Here is a 15,179-nt window from a genome sequence, read left to right on the forward strand (position 1 = left end):
GCCCTACTGGCGCGCCCCGCACTGGATAACACTTGTGCTCCAGCCAGCCCCTTCATAGCACACTGAGCTGGGTTGGAGCAGCCTGGGGCTAGCAGGCTGACTCCCCCAGACCTCCTGCCAGCTGAGGCTGCTCTGACCCAGCTCACCATGCTGTGGTCCCAGGCACAAGTATAAACAGTGTGTAGGAGCAATAAACATGTGCAAATTGCACTGGAGTTTATTCAATCACATTAATAGCATGTGCAGATGCACCCAGAAAGAACTAACTAAAGCCTGCGGCTGTGCTCCTGAAGCTGGCACATGGAAAATTCCAAGCTCATTCATACAGAAGCATTTACTCTGGGAACGTGCTTCTTTCAAGCAATTCAGAACAAAGAACCAGCATCTTATTGGTTACACACCACTCTTTCAAACTGCTCCTCACCAACCAAAATCCCAAAAGGTAACTAAGGGTAGGCTACATGACACTTATGTGAATAGAGAGTAAAAAAGACTTAATAACTTTGAACTGTCCAGTGCACCTCAGCGCTTCTACTCCTGAACGTGCCAATATTTAACCTTATCCTGGCTTTATTTCTTTAGCTTGTTGTTTCCCCTCCCTCCCTCCCCCAACAGGCTGACAAAATTGTGGAATGAGAAGGGTTGTGAACACGGTTAAAAGAACTGAGTATAAAAGATAAAGTTTAGTACAACTTAAAATGCTCAGTGTCCATAAAGAGAACCTGGCATCTTATATAAAAATACACATTTTCAATCAGTGCTGCCTCCTAAGTATATTCTTAATTTAAATGGTTCAAACTGTCATATTTACTCCAATCCAAGACAACGGCTCCCCCTCCCAAAACAAGGAAGGGAAAAAGGCTCATTTTAGATTTGCATACTGGCCTGGGGCTCAGCTCTGGCTTCACCAAAGCCCAAAACCACAACTGGCCCCACTGCCTGCCCTGGGCCGAAGTGGCATGGGAGTGAGCACACAGCTAGGAAAGTGTGGGAGAGACCCTACAGGGCATAGGGGGAGGTACAAAGAGCCCCAGCTTGCCCTTCCCACCACTTACCTTCTGCTACCTTTTTTATTCTCCAACCTGGCCGAACCTAGAGCTGCCACTGCTTTCAACTGCCCTTGAGCCAGAGGAGAGCTGCAAGCAAAGGTAAGCACAGAGAGGGATGGGGGAGGGAGGTGGCAGGGGTCAGGCACAGACACAGGTTGGGGACAGGTGACAGGGATCAGGCACAGGCACATGTGGGTGGGTGCAAAGAGCATGGAGCACAGGCAGTAAGGGGCACATGGCAGGGGGTAAGCAGCAGGACAGGTGGCAGGCCCTGGCACAGGTGGAAGGGCAAGGGGCAGAGAGACAGGCAAGGAAGGTAAGGAACAGGGCCCTTCACATCCTGCTGCTGCTTTCCCTGCCACAGCAGCTGGGGGATGAATTTAAAACAACTCTCCAAAAGTGACATTCTATACATGAAAAAATATAACAAATTTATAATATTCTATGTATAGAGTTTAATTATTGGGTGGGGGGATCATCTTAAATTTGAAGCTGTCTATGATTCCGGTAAATAAGAAACTATTTTCCCACATTAATACTGCAGAGACAGTCTTGAGAAATTTCCTCCATCAACAAAATTACTGACTAGATTAGTAATGTAAGATCTTTATTACTGGTGATAATTCAGACTAGGAAAAAAGAAAAACAAGATTTCATTTAGACTGGTGATTGAATGCATCAGGTTGAATATTTATTCTGTGTCTGGAATGTATATGTACTGGATGGACCTTTGATTTGAGGATCTATTGATCAGCTTAGCTAATTACTACAGATTCACAAATACATATACACACAAAAAATGAACAATGGAGAATGGAAGAGGTAGAGCCAGATATTTTTCAGAGTGGGTTCATAGTTATGCACGCACTACTCAGGGAAGTGAAAAAGTAATGAATGCATGCACACTCATGACCAGTCAGACAAGCCACATACAGCTGTTCCCATTGCTAGAAGTGATTCCAGGAGAAGGAGCAGTACAGACATTCAACTTGCAACCATCCCCTCTCCCCTGTTCTCTGCACCTTCTTGAGACCAGGGTGTTCCCAGTGAGGGGAAAGAATGGGCTAATCCAGTCCTTTCATTACCAGGGGGACTCACACCAAGGACTCGAGACTGAGAAGCAAGCAGGGGTTGGCACTGGTCCCTCACTCAGGTCCCAGGGAGCCCACTGGACAAAATCCTGAAAATCAGGATCCCTTGGTGCAAGCACAATTCTTTATGCCTTCAGTTTACTGTTGGAAGTACACACTATCTCTCTCCAACTTCTTTAAGATAACATGCACCACACACATTAAGAGAAACAGTATGGTTAAAGAGTGGATATTTGAAAAGTGTTCCCTTCAAAGAGATCACTGAAGAGTATCAATAGTGTCATTTCCTAATGAAGTATTTAGCATCTAAATATTTACAACTAATCCTTTTAAGGACGTAGAAAAGTAATTTAAACACTTACTGGCAATCATTATAGTTTTTGAGTTTCCTCCTAGGCTGTCTTTCAACAGCCAAGTCAACACAGAGTCCCTGTAAGGCACAAATACTTGCTTCTTCTTTGCAAGAGGATTTGTTACATCCTGAGATAAATCAGCTGATAGAAGAAATAAAAGTGATATGTTTTCATTAATTTTCTTAAAATATTAAAATACTGGTATAAAACCAATGCAGATAGATATGAGGGCACTTTAAAAAAAGAGAGAGGGAGAGAGACATACCTAAGGCAGAAATGACATTTCCCAGAGTAACTAAAGATTTGTTAATATTCCCTCCTTCTTTTAATCTAACCCCTGTAGCACCAGTGGCATCTGCTCTCTCACTTCCAGCAAGATCTACCAAATGAATCTTGCTAACAGTCTCACAAGGCATTTCAGAATCAAATTTAGCCTAAAGAAAAATACAAAAAAAAAAAATCATTTTCAAAAATTGTTAAGCTACAAAGCTCTGAAATCTTACTGAATACAGATCGATTGCCTTTCCTGTGTCATGTTTTAATGTAATTTGCTTAGACTAACAGGACTTCAGAGAACAGGTATACAAGAAACAGGCTAGAAAGGAGCTTGAATGATCACAAACCGCTACAAGATATTCATTTAAGTAACTTATTCTACAAAATAGGTACAAATAACCATATCCCTTAAACATACATTCAAACTTAGGTACCACATATACTGAGCTGTATACTATAACCTACATATAGAATTTATATTAAGCTTTTAGCAATAAATCTAGATGTTACCTAACACAGTTTTTATTCATATTTCCAAAAGCCCTATTTTGCAGGAGCACCCTCATGATTTTACATTTCTACCCCTAAGATCTTAACCACAACTTCCTCCTATTTCTAAAATTTAATATGAATCTGTTAATACAAATTTAAATTCACAGAATCCCCACAATACTCAATACATTAAGATAATGTGTTGGCTAGCTTCTTATCCTTCTCCATAAGATTTCAGCTGAATAATTCATTGGGGCACACAGTTTTGACAAAATGAAGAAGAAAATCGTACATTCAGGCCAGCATCTTTCCTCCCGGGCCATGGACAGACATGCTGTTTGAAGAGCTCCAACTGCCTCTGAAGCACTACAAACAGCCAGGGTATAGACATTCACACCCCACTAAGTGCTTCAAAAATGACCCATGAAAAAAAGAGAGCATTTCTGAAGCACATGCCTAAATAGTTGTACCTTCCATCAGAGCCCTATAGGTGTTTGCACAATCTTCCCACAACCAATAATACTCCACTTTCCACTTATCCCTACAGGGGGAAAATGTGACAGAAGGTTCTTGGAAACCTCCAGATATGGAAGACAAAGACATGTATGAATTCCTGTTCTCTATCCCCCTGCCTGAAAAGCACTAGCCCTACCTGCGCGACCATTTTGAAATGCTCAAGAAAGGATTGGGGAGGGAGTTGGGGGAAAGGGACCATGCATCTGCACAAAGCTGAAGTGCAAACTGGAGTACTTCACCTGTTCGTACCTGATAAAGTGACTCTCAAGTCCAAGTTTCCAAACAGACAGTAATTGGTAAAAGCCTACTTTCAACAGTCGACTACTGCTTTAACTTTTCTCTGCTACAGTCAACAATAGAGGTAACTAGCTCTCCTCAAGCTGTTGATCTGACAACTATATATTCCATTTAGTAAGTTAAGCTGTTCCATGGAACTGAGCATTCAAGTCAGAGCAAGTCTCTATACCTGAGTGAAGTTGATCGTGAAAATGGCATGAGACCTGCTGCTAACATCGTTCATTCCAGTTGCAGCAGTGGTTCGGTTTATATTTCCTGCTTCCATAAGTTCCTCTACATCCGTATAATTCTGTACTAAATGTTTGGACAAATCTGAACAGAAGCAAGAGCGATTAAAGAACATTTATGAATGTATGGCAACAAAATTCAACTCTGCCACAATGCTATACAGCAGAGCTGCAATTTCACAGCCAGCATTTATAATAAGATTTCCTTTATCTCTCTTAAAGGAAGGCATAAGGCCTTGCATGAAAAATACCAGACAGTCCTTCTTAATACACTGCATATAATATTATATTGAACAATATATTTATTATAAATACACTGCAGTGGATTAGCCTACAGAGAAAAATGCAAACCTTGTTAAGTATATAAAGCAGGTAGATGTGTACTCTTTCAAGGGACACAAACCTGCATTTCTAAATTAGATCCAATATTGATTTGAAATCACAGATTTCCTATGGCATAGATTTCCTACTGCAAAATACTGCTTTACAGGTTTCCCTCACTTTACGCAGGCTCTGTATGTGCGAATTCACTCTTATGCGATGACCTCTTTTATGCCAAAAATTTATTATATGCGAGGTAAATTCACTCTTATGGGATCAGTGTGGTGGAAGCCCGCAGTCAGCTGCTTTGTCTGCGGCACTGTGGAAGTGACACGCACCAAAATATACTCTCCAGTGTGGATCTGTGCTCCTCACTCCTTGTCTGCAACGCGATTCTGTAGTTGCCATCCCAATTATGACTTCTAAACATCCCGCTGATTTATCTCTCTCTTATCCCTCTCTCTGGTTCTGTATCTCCTACTAGTGATGCAAAGTCTGCCACTGAAGATCCTTCACCACCCTCTCTTCACACCAGCTAAACATTCACTACCACCCTGTGCTTGTGTGCACTGGCTGCTGTTGGGGAGTAGCAAAATTGTCTTGTAAAAGGGGAAGAAATGGGGCTGTGGGTCAGTACAGTTGAGGTCTTGGAATGCATCCCTATTTGTTACATTGTAAAGTGGGTTCCCTTTATGCGAATTCGAGTTATGCGCCGTTTTCCAGGAACAGCATAAAGCAAGGGAAACCTATACTTTAAAAGGGTTCAGAATAAAATAAACCCCATTCCCCATTATGGTCTTAGGATGATGATCCATGTTATTCTTCATTTTCACATCTATTTACAACTTAAAAATAAGAGAAGGTTATATAATTAAACATAGAAACTGAAAGTATCAAGGAAGTTCAAAGGACTTAATTTTTTACCCTCAACATAAGGCCCTTCTTTTGGATGCTCTCGTATTCTTAAATTATATGTTTTTGAAGACTTCCGCCTAAGAAGATCTCTCACACGTTCATTATAGATTTCCAAATAACTGAAAAAAAAAATTGGAATTCAGAAAAGTATCAAATTATACAAATTTTAAGAGCAAAAATTACTGACAGAATAAGTTTGTAATGAACTAACAGAAGGGAGATAGAGGGGCACTAAAAAAGCAAGTCAGGTTAAGACTGGCTATTTATTTATTTATTTTTAACATAATAAAGATTAAAATATGCTAGATCTGTGAGAAGAAAAGAGACAGAAAAATAAGAGTAAGGATGTGAATGAACACGTGAAAGAGCAGGACATGGGCTGGGAAAAGGCAACTGGGACAAAGATGCTTTTTAACAGAAAATTATTTTCACATCATAAATAGAGGCAGATGCAATGGGGGAATAGAGAACTACTGAGCACATTTGATGACCGCATTCAACAAAAATCTGTTTTGGGGATAAACATAAAAAGATGCATTCAAACAAAACACATTTTTCCAAGAGATACTAAAAAGTGAAAATAGAGGTTTGTAACAAAAATGGCTTTGTTAATCAGCAATTGACATAACAACCACAAGACCTACCTGACTTCTGTTCGAAAGGACGCCTCATTCCATCTTGTCTTTTCATTTATTCTGCTGAATAATCCTTCACAAATTCGAGGTATTAAACCAACATCTCCCTGCAACATAATTTTTATATGCATATATACTTAAACACACTGCGTATTTTAAAAGAAATAAACTCCCCAAATCATAAGATGCAAGTGACAATATCCAGAGTCAGAGAACTTGATATACAACAAGCGAATTTTTAATAGCTGTATTCTTATTCTATTTCACTTTAAAAACAAATTAGAAATTAAGTGTTGCAATTTGAATCCTAGCACTAACTCGATGGTTTTGCCTATACTTTATAGCCTTCCTGCCCACACACATTCCAACGATTTGAAGCAAAAATGCAACCCAACAAATAAAAACAGTTTTTCCAAAGCATCGTTCACCCATCTTAACCATGAGTCCATTGCTCACCTATAACGCCACCCATTCACTACACACCATCCATTGTTTGCAGTAAGAGGTTCAAGCCCTCTAGATAATGGCCCCCTTCTCTACATAATCCTTAGTCATCCCTGAAATGTGGTTCTTTCTGTACACTACGTGAGGCTAGAGTTTTGTAGGTAAGAGTATGTAACACCATACTTAAGACATATCTACAAGGGGGACAACCTAAAACAACCATAATTCTGATGTCTTTACTTCTGAGTGCTTGAGTTTCCAACCTGCTTTCAACAGTTGTGTGTGTGCAGTTTCCTTGGATTTTAAAAAGCAAGGAAACTCCATCACAGGGAATCATGCTATAACCCACGTGACTCATCAACATAGTGGTAACCTTCATATCCAATGCACAGACCTCTGCCGCTTGAACTAACAGAGGAACCCATCATCTTTTATATAAAACAGCTACTAAAGGGGTATGAGACATACCCTGCCAGAGGGTGTCACAACAGAAGACCGCTGAGATACCAGGCACAAGACACAGCCCTTTTGTTCTCCATTTTTTCTCCTCAAACCTGATGCTTTCTGCCTACTTCCTTTCCAGTCTATCCTATGCTAGTCCTGCCTCTTCTAAGATGCCACCCACTCATGCCAGACTGTCCTCCCACCAATCTCTTCCCACTCTCAGTCAGCTTCAGTTCTTCTCAGGCCTCCTTATTCTTCCTTCCTTCCTCAGCTAGACCCAACCCACTCCCCCTGTCTAGTTCCCCCAGAAGTATAGCAGGGTAACACCACAAACAGAGCAGCTTCAGCTCACTAGGCACCACCGCCTGCTGTGCCATCAGCACTGGCCCGGCCAGCTGCAATTATTTTTTGCGTGTGATGTATTTAAAAAATGTGATACCCCAGGGCTGCTGCCCCAGATCCTCAGGTACATTACTGGGTACCCATATAATTCATCTTTGCTGCCCACCTCCCACTCTCAAATTTCCACTGTCTGAATTTCCTCCCTGTACTTGCAGTCATGGCCTTTCCATCCTGCCCATTCCAAGGTGCCCTCTCGCCTTGATACAATCTAATCCCTCCTCTCTTTAGCCCACCTCCTCATCCCTCTGTATTTCAGTCAAGGAGCCATGCCTCTTTTCCTTTCTCAGAGATTTTTTTACAGACTTAAAACTGAACCATATCTGGCTAACAGAAAGGCTGCCATGCCCTGCCAAATGCCTAACTCCCACTCCAAAGCTTCTTTCCATTTTGTTTTTAAACATGACTTAAAAATGCTGTCTCTTTCTTAGCAAATAGTAAGCAGCTTTAAGTAAATCTTTCAAGAGAAGTTTAGCCTGAAGCAGATGATGAATATGGAAAGAACCAGCCCATCTAATTTAGATTTAATATAGTTATAAGCAACTAAAACAGGGTCTTAAAGCAAGAAATGCTGGGCAAGCAGGAACACAGACAGCTCTACTACATTTAAAATAAGTATAAAATCAAGGAAGAATAAAAATGGATGTACCAGGTAGCCATAAATTTATTTTCTTATGTTTTCCTGTCAGTCATATAGATATATTTCTTATTAAAATTAACTAAACATTTACACACAAGTCTAAACCAGCAGGCAACCTACAAGCAATTACAGTAACACATTACCACAGTCTTTAATCCACAGCTTTTAATTTTGCAAATTAAACAGACTATTGTAATTCTGCACTGCGGCTCCTCCCATGGATCACAACCTTAGAATCATAGAAAATTAGGGATGGACAGGACCTCAGGAGGTCATCTAGTTCATCCCTCTGCTCAAAGCAGGACAATCCTCAACTAGATCATCCCACCTAAGGCTCTGTCTAGCCGGGTCTTAAAAACCTCCAAGAATGAAGATTTCACAACTTCTCTGGGTAACCTGTTCCAGTGTTTTACTACCCTCCTAGTGAGAAAATTTCTCTTAATATCTAACCTAAACTTCCCTTGCTGCAACTTGAAACCACTGCTCCTTGCTCTGTCATCTGCCACCAATGAGAACAGTCTAGCTCCATCCTCTTTCAACCCCCCCTTGAGATAATTGAAAGCTGCTATTCAATCCCCTCTCAGTCTTCTGTTCTCCAAACTAAATAAGCCCAGGTCCCTCAGCCTCTCCTCAGAAGTCATGTGCCCCAGCCCCCTAACCATTTTTTTGCCCTCTGCTGAACTGTCTCCCATTTGTCCATATCCTTTCTGTAGTGGGGGGCCTAAAACTGGACACATTACTCCATATGTGGCCTTATCAGTGCTAAATAGAAGGGAATAATCATTTTGATGTGGTAGAGAGGTTTGTGTGTCTTGTACTGGAGTCTTATACTCCTGGTACAGTCACCCATGGTGGCAAGATCAAGGGCACGGTTTCTAAACTAATAGCAATCCAAAAACAAAAATTATGAAAATGAAAGAAGCAACCAAGGAAGAGGTTCAATTATCAGTTGCTTGAAAGACCCTGGTAAAAGCAATCATCTTCTGCAGAGCATCAGTGAGAAACTTTCCCACCTCCCTAATGATCTCAACACCACTGATCAGTGGAAGAGCCTCAAGAAACGCATCCACAAGGCATGCAAAGAACCTCAAGGCTTCTCCACAAAGAAACATCAGGAATGGTTCAATGAGAATGACAGAGAAATACAAGCTTTGACAGAAAAGGGACAGACAGCCTTTAAAGCTTGGCACAATGACATCAACTCCAAACAGAAGCAAGACATTTGTTGCCACCTAAACTGAGATGCAGAGGAAAATTTGAGAGCCAAAGAATAAGTGGTGGGAGGACAAGCCAAAAAGAGATTCAAGTTTACCCATAGCCAGGACCAGTTTCCTCAGTGCAACCAAAGCTATCTGTGGTCCAAACAAACAAGACACCACTCCTCTGGGGTCCAAGGACAGAACAACATGCTTTCAAGACCGCTCAACCACCAACACACAGTGGAAGAAGCACTTTCGAGAGCTCCTGAGCTGAGATTCTAATGTTGAAGACAATAACTGAGACCATTCCATGGCACCCCATTAAGGATTATGTTGCACCAGCTTATCAAGAGGCCTTGAAAGCCATCAAGCAGATAAAAAACAACAAAGCACAGTGATCCTGATGGAATACCAGCTGAAATTTATAAGCAAAGTGGAAAAAAGCTCCCACCTAATACAGTTATTATGAAGAACAGATTCCCAGTGACTTGAGAAATGCCAAAATCATTACCATATTCAAGAAAGGAGACCGATCAGATTGCAGCTATTACTATGGTATTGCACTTTTGTCCATAGCTGTGAAAGTCCTTGCCTGTATTCTCCTCAATACACTCACTTTCGTCATTGAGGAGCTTTCATCTGAGTCCCAATGTGGTTTCAGACCACTTAGAGGTACAGAAAACATGATTTGCTGCAGAAGGGCTGCAAGCAACACCAAGATCTTTACACAGCCTTCACTGACCTAACTAAAGCTTTTGATTCAATCAAAAGAGAGGTCCGGTCGAGGATCCTGATGAGATCTGGATGTTCAAGAAAATTTGTTACCATCACATCAGACTACATGATGACATTACAGAAAGCATCTAAGGAATAGCTTGAAAATGGATCCTTCCACTATTAGAACTGGTGTCAAGAAAGAATGTGCGATTGCACGAATGTTCGTTTCCGTCTGTATGACAGCTCTTCTGCATCTTATTGCTGGCAGACTTCCACCTGGAATCAGCATCCAATCACATGGACATATCTTTAGAATTAACTGGTTACATTCCAGATCCAATACAACCAACACCTCCATTACTGATCTTCGATACATGAATGTCTCTCTTGTGTGTGCCCACTCAACTGAAGAACTCCAGGTCACTCTTGGTTGTTTCTGTGAAGCATATGAAATGCTTGGACTTGTTGTCAGCCTCATGAAAACCAAGATTCTTTACTGACCCACCCCAAACCATCCAGCTGCTCGTTCACATATTACAATTAAAGAACCATCCTTGGAGAATATTGAGCATTTCTCCTCCCAGGGTAGCCACAGTCCCAAAAAGTGAACATAGAAAACAACATTCAATACTGTACTGGATAAAAATCTGCCAGTGCTGCCTTTGGACATCTCCAAAATCATATCTTCAGTGATCATAACCCAGACCAATCTTCTCAGCTACCAGGCTATTGTCAGCCCTACATTGGAAAAGGGTGTGAAACTTGGATGGCATATTGAAACACATGGGAACTTTGGAACATTGCCATCAGCACTGTCTTTGGAAAACCCTCAGTATCAACTGGAAGGACAGAAAAACAAATGCCAGCATTCTGGCTCAAGCAAACACCACCAGTATTGAAGCCATGTATATATGGCACCAGCTCCATTGGACAGGATACGTCTTAAGGATGCCTGAAAACCAGTTCCCAAAATAGGTCCTATATTCCCAACTCACTGATGGTTAGTACTGTAGAAATGGGCAAAAGAAGAGATTCAAAACACCATGAAGGCCAATCTGAAGAAATGTCATATTAACAACAATACCTGAGAAACTTGATCACTGAATTGTCCCCAGTGGTGCCACAATGTACAACAAGGCATTGCCATTTCAAGCAAACTCACCTCACTATGGAGGCAGACAAAAGATAAAGGGAGAGAGCCATGCCCTGTATGTACTCCCTCCTGACAAAAATATTCTTCTGCAACTGAACTAAACATGCAGATCTAAGATTGACCTCCTCAGTCATTTATGGACTCACCACTGACTTCCCGATTTTACTGGAAGACTATCAGCCTCTTATCAAGGAATTTTCAATAACACTGTGGCAGCTGAGTGCTCAGTCATACCATCAAGAAAATAAGCTCTGCCTGCTCACTGCACACATAACAATGCTGAAAATGTAGTAGTAAGGACAAACTCAGGACATACCCAGAGCACTGGGAGATGCTCAAATAATGATGGTTTGGGATCTCATCCCCAATCCCAACAATCATGCTTCCTGCCATGCTGTATATCACAGGACATGCCATTTTCAGGATCAGGGACCAATATGAACTGCACCTTATTTGAACAGGAACCTTGCAAACCAATTGTGCTTGAAAGATTCCTAGTGAGGGGCTCTCCATGACTGGGCTTGTTGTCTGCCTTGCCCCCCCAACTCCTATCTTTAAAATACGAGATTAAGGGAAGTTCTCAGCTCCCCCTACTAGGAACCTTGCAACCCTTGCACTCAGCAGCCCATTTTCAGTATCGGGACTAGGGCTGTCCCAGTCCTGATGCCAATGCTGACAATTAGCTGTCTGTCAGCATCAGGATGGGGATGTGTCACATGTTCCATTTATGGTGCCATACAAACCAGGTATGACCAAGTTCCACATTTTATGTAGAATATCATTGTGGCTGGTTTGCCACTACATAGCACCATAAATTGGTCGAATGCATGGCAATGTTACTACTTCTGGTGCTGTTAAAGTGTTAATCATATTAACACTTTAATATTGTCCTGGCACACACCAATGTAATGTGTGCCAGGACCCCAGAAATACACTCGTTCTATTTTTCTGGTGCTCTCAAGAGTGACAGTATCTTCACTACCCACTTTCTGGAGTTAATGTATGTAGATTGGGAGCAATTTACTGAGACTCATTTCCTCAGCAGTGAGGCTGAGCACTCTACGGCCACAGTAGAGACATACCTTTTCTGTAACTTCTTCCAAATGCAATTAGGGCACCTTCATGAAGTTGACAGCCATTGCATATTTGGTAACAGCACTTTAAACCCAAAGGCAGTGATAACTCCCTCAAATAGTTTATGTTTAAGGAAACACATGAAAAAATGTACTTTTAACACACGTTTTCTTTAAGTGCTGTCTAGCTGAAAGCGCCAGTCATTTAAAAAATCTGACCTGAGACTCTGGGAGGCAAGTAGATTATATAACCTAAATGTTCAGAGCCAAATTAAAGCATTTATGATGCACAACCAAAACTATTCTCAACAGGGTTAAAGTAACATTGCCACTTACACCTTTACACAATCTCTTGTGCATAATAGTCCCTACATTTACAGGAAGTCTCACATGTTCTACATGTTCCTTAGCACTCTATTTTCATCATTTTAGATACCCAAGTCATAATTTTTTTTCTGGCCTCTACATTCCACTCTGTTAATTCACCATAATGGAGACTCCTCATAACATTATACATAAAGCTTATTCTGTGTGTACCAGAGGTATAAAAATGAAGCCAAGTTTGCTCTTAGCAGCTCAGGAAGGTTCAAATTAGCTGGCCCCACTATAGCTCAAAGACAGATTTATCCAAAGTAGGGTAAGTGGCAATATTTTCTCCCTGGCTTCTGCTAGAGGATGGCAGCTTTTATTTAACCAGGGTTAAAAGGGAGCACTGCTACAAGGACTACCTCTTAGATGCACCCAATCAGCAGGCTTTGGCTGCTCCCTTCACCACCTTCCTCAGCCACTTCCTTCTTTCTTTAAGCAAGTATTTCATACAATAGAGGCAACAATCTGGTACTGGACATTCCCCTGTTAGGAGCCCAAAGCTACAGTTTACCTGAATGTTAGCCCTTAAAGTAAGGTCTGCATAATATTTCATAATGACTGAGTCAGAGCTTCAACCCACTATCCTCATTCTTATTTCAATTCTCAACCTGAAATTCTTGTCCAAATAGGAATCAAGGAACCATCTTTATTTTTCTTAACCCCACTGAATGAGGGAGGAACAAATAGGCTTTTACAGAAAGCACTGACTCAGTACCAGTATCATAAAAAAATATATATTAGGGTCACTTCAAGTTAGCCACCTGAAACCGGTCACTGAACTAAAAACTGAGTTCTGATCTGTGCTGCACAAAGGAGGGTTTATTATTAGATATAAAAGGGCAACATTTAAATGCATTTCTTCCCATTTAAAATTTCTTCTACAAAAACTAAAAGGAAATGTCTAAAACTCAGGTTATTTACAAGTCAGTCATAAAATAAAATCCACAGTTTGCAGACCGGATATGGAATATTATAATTCCTTTTGAAATGCTACATAATAAAACTAAAAGTTTGAAAATACAACATACTGTGTTTCCCATCATAGTGTAGGACTTCCCAGATCCAGTCTGTCCATATGCAAAAATACAAGCATTATAACCTTCAAAAGCAGATTTGAGAACATCTGTGCCAAGATTTTTGAAAACCTAAAAAGAAAAAAAAAAAAGGCTTTTTTAAGGGGATCATGCAGTTTTGAAGAAAAGAAACAGGTAAACGTTTATTATATTATTCCATTCAATTAATAATTGTAAATATTATATAATACCATGGCTCTATTAGCACATACCACCTTTGACCAAAGATATTTGCTCTAAATGAATAAGCATCAAGGAGTCTAATGTAATATAAAATGTTAGTGGTGCATTCAACTTTCAGTAGTGCCACAGTCTTTTTTCCCCACTTTTGGTCCTGTCAACTGCATAACTTGCTGACATACACAATTGGAAAGAAACTTTTAATTATGTCAGACTTCCCCCTCTTCAATTTTTTCATCTGATCTCAGACACTGTATTGACTATCTTTCTATCTTACTATTGTAAATACCTACTTAACTCTGGTATCTTCTCCAACTATAAGGACTCTGCTCTGCAAGTGTCTACTCACTTCCTAAAAAGAAAATCTTTCCTTGATCCTGTCAGCACATTTCATATTTAATGGCTTTGTTCCGCCAAGACTATGAAGCAAGTAGTCTTTTCTTCCTCTCTCACCAACAGCACCTTTGAATTCAGTCTTAGTTTCCGTGTGTTTAGAAGCACAAAAACTGGTTTTCTATGTAGTCAGTGACCTTCTCTCAGACAGTCCCTCCTCTATCCCATTCTCTGAATTATGTGCACAGAAATACAGGTGTTCCCATCTCCTTTCAGCTATGGTACCAGTCCTATTTAGCTCATCCTAAACCCTCTTGCCCTGAAGTTTGATAGCAATGCAAAAGAGTATCCAAAACACTGTCCTCTGAATCTGATACAAGTAAAAGAGAAGCAGAGGATCAACTATTATCATGATTATAACAAACATGTTGGCTAGGATTAAAAATTAACATTGATGATACTTAACTATAACTTCTTTTGACACCTTCATAACTCTACCTGCACCTTAACAAAAAATCTGTAGCTCTGTTGTAGTCCTCTTCAATTACATAGCTCAGACCAAAGGGCTATTCTTAGATAATCTTAAACACAATTCACGCCCCCTGCTATTTTATTTGAAAAGTACTTCCTCAGTTAACTAAACTCCTGCTCCCCCTACCTCAATATCATCCTGAATTTTATTTTTCCATCCTTCAAGAGTGCTAGGCTATGCTCCATCTCACCATCTCTGCAATGCCTGTTGAAATTCTCATCTCTACTTAATGCTTCCTGTAGCCTTGGCTGGTCCTCAAATATCAGCTTTCTAGCTTATGCAAATCGTCACTAACCATTTTTCCACGTTCTCACAAAGGAGCAAGTACATTACTCTCAAAACTATTCCACCGACATATCTTTCATTTTAGAATCTAGTTAACAACTATTCCTTTTCAGAAACCCTCTGTGGGTTTGTTCAAACCTGCCTCATTCTTTTATTCACACTCTTT

The 15,179-nt window shown here is 40.5% G+C and overlaps 1 protein-coding gene across 1 annotated transcript in view; it reads right to left on the bottom strand.

Annotated features, from left to right (window-relative positions):
• Positions 1-2,502: 2,502 nt before the first annotated feature.
• Positions 2,503-15,179, bottom strand: part of LOC102385411 (kinesin-like protein KIF16B) — a gene marked incomplete at its 3' end in the record, with an annotated part of 55,722 nt that continues 43,045 nt past the window's right edge. Inside the window, exons 4-9 of the mRNA XM_025195454.1 lie at positions 13,639-13,755; positions 6,182-6,279; positions 5,547-5,656; positions 4,244-4,386; positions 2,759-2,927; positions 2,503-2,634 (exon numbers count right to left, since the gene is read on the bottom strand). Coding sequence (XP_025051239.1) covers positions 2,503-2,634; positions 2,759-2,927; positions 4,244-4,386; positions 5,547-5,656; positions 6,182-6,279; positions 13,639-13,755 — 769 coding nt within the window. The remainder of the gene's footprint in view (positions 2,635-2,758; positions 2,928-4,243; positions 4,387-5,546; positions 5,657-6,181; positions 6,280-13,638; positions 13,756-15,179) is intronic.

The sequence above is a fragment of the Alligator sinensis genome, unplaced genomic scaffold, assembly GCF_000455745.1.
Source record: "Alligator sinensis unplaced genomic scaffold, ASM45574v1 scaffold2484_1, whole genome shotgun sequence".
Lineage (NCBI taxonomy): Eukaryota > Metazoa > Chordata > Crocodylia > Alligatoridae > Alligator > Alligator sinensis.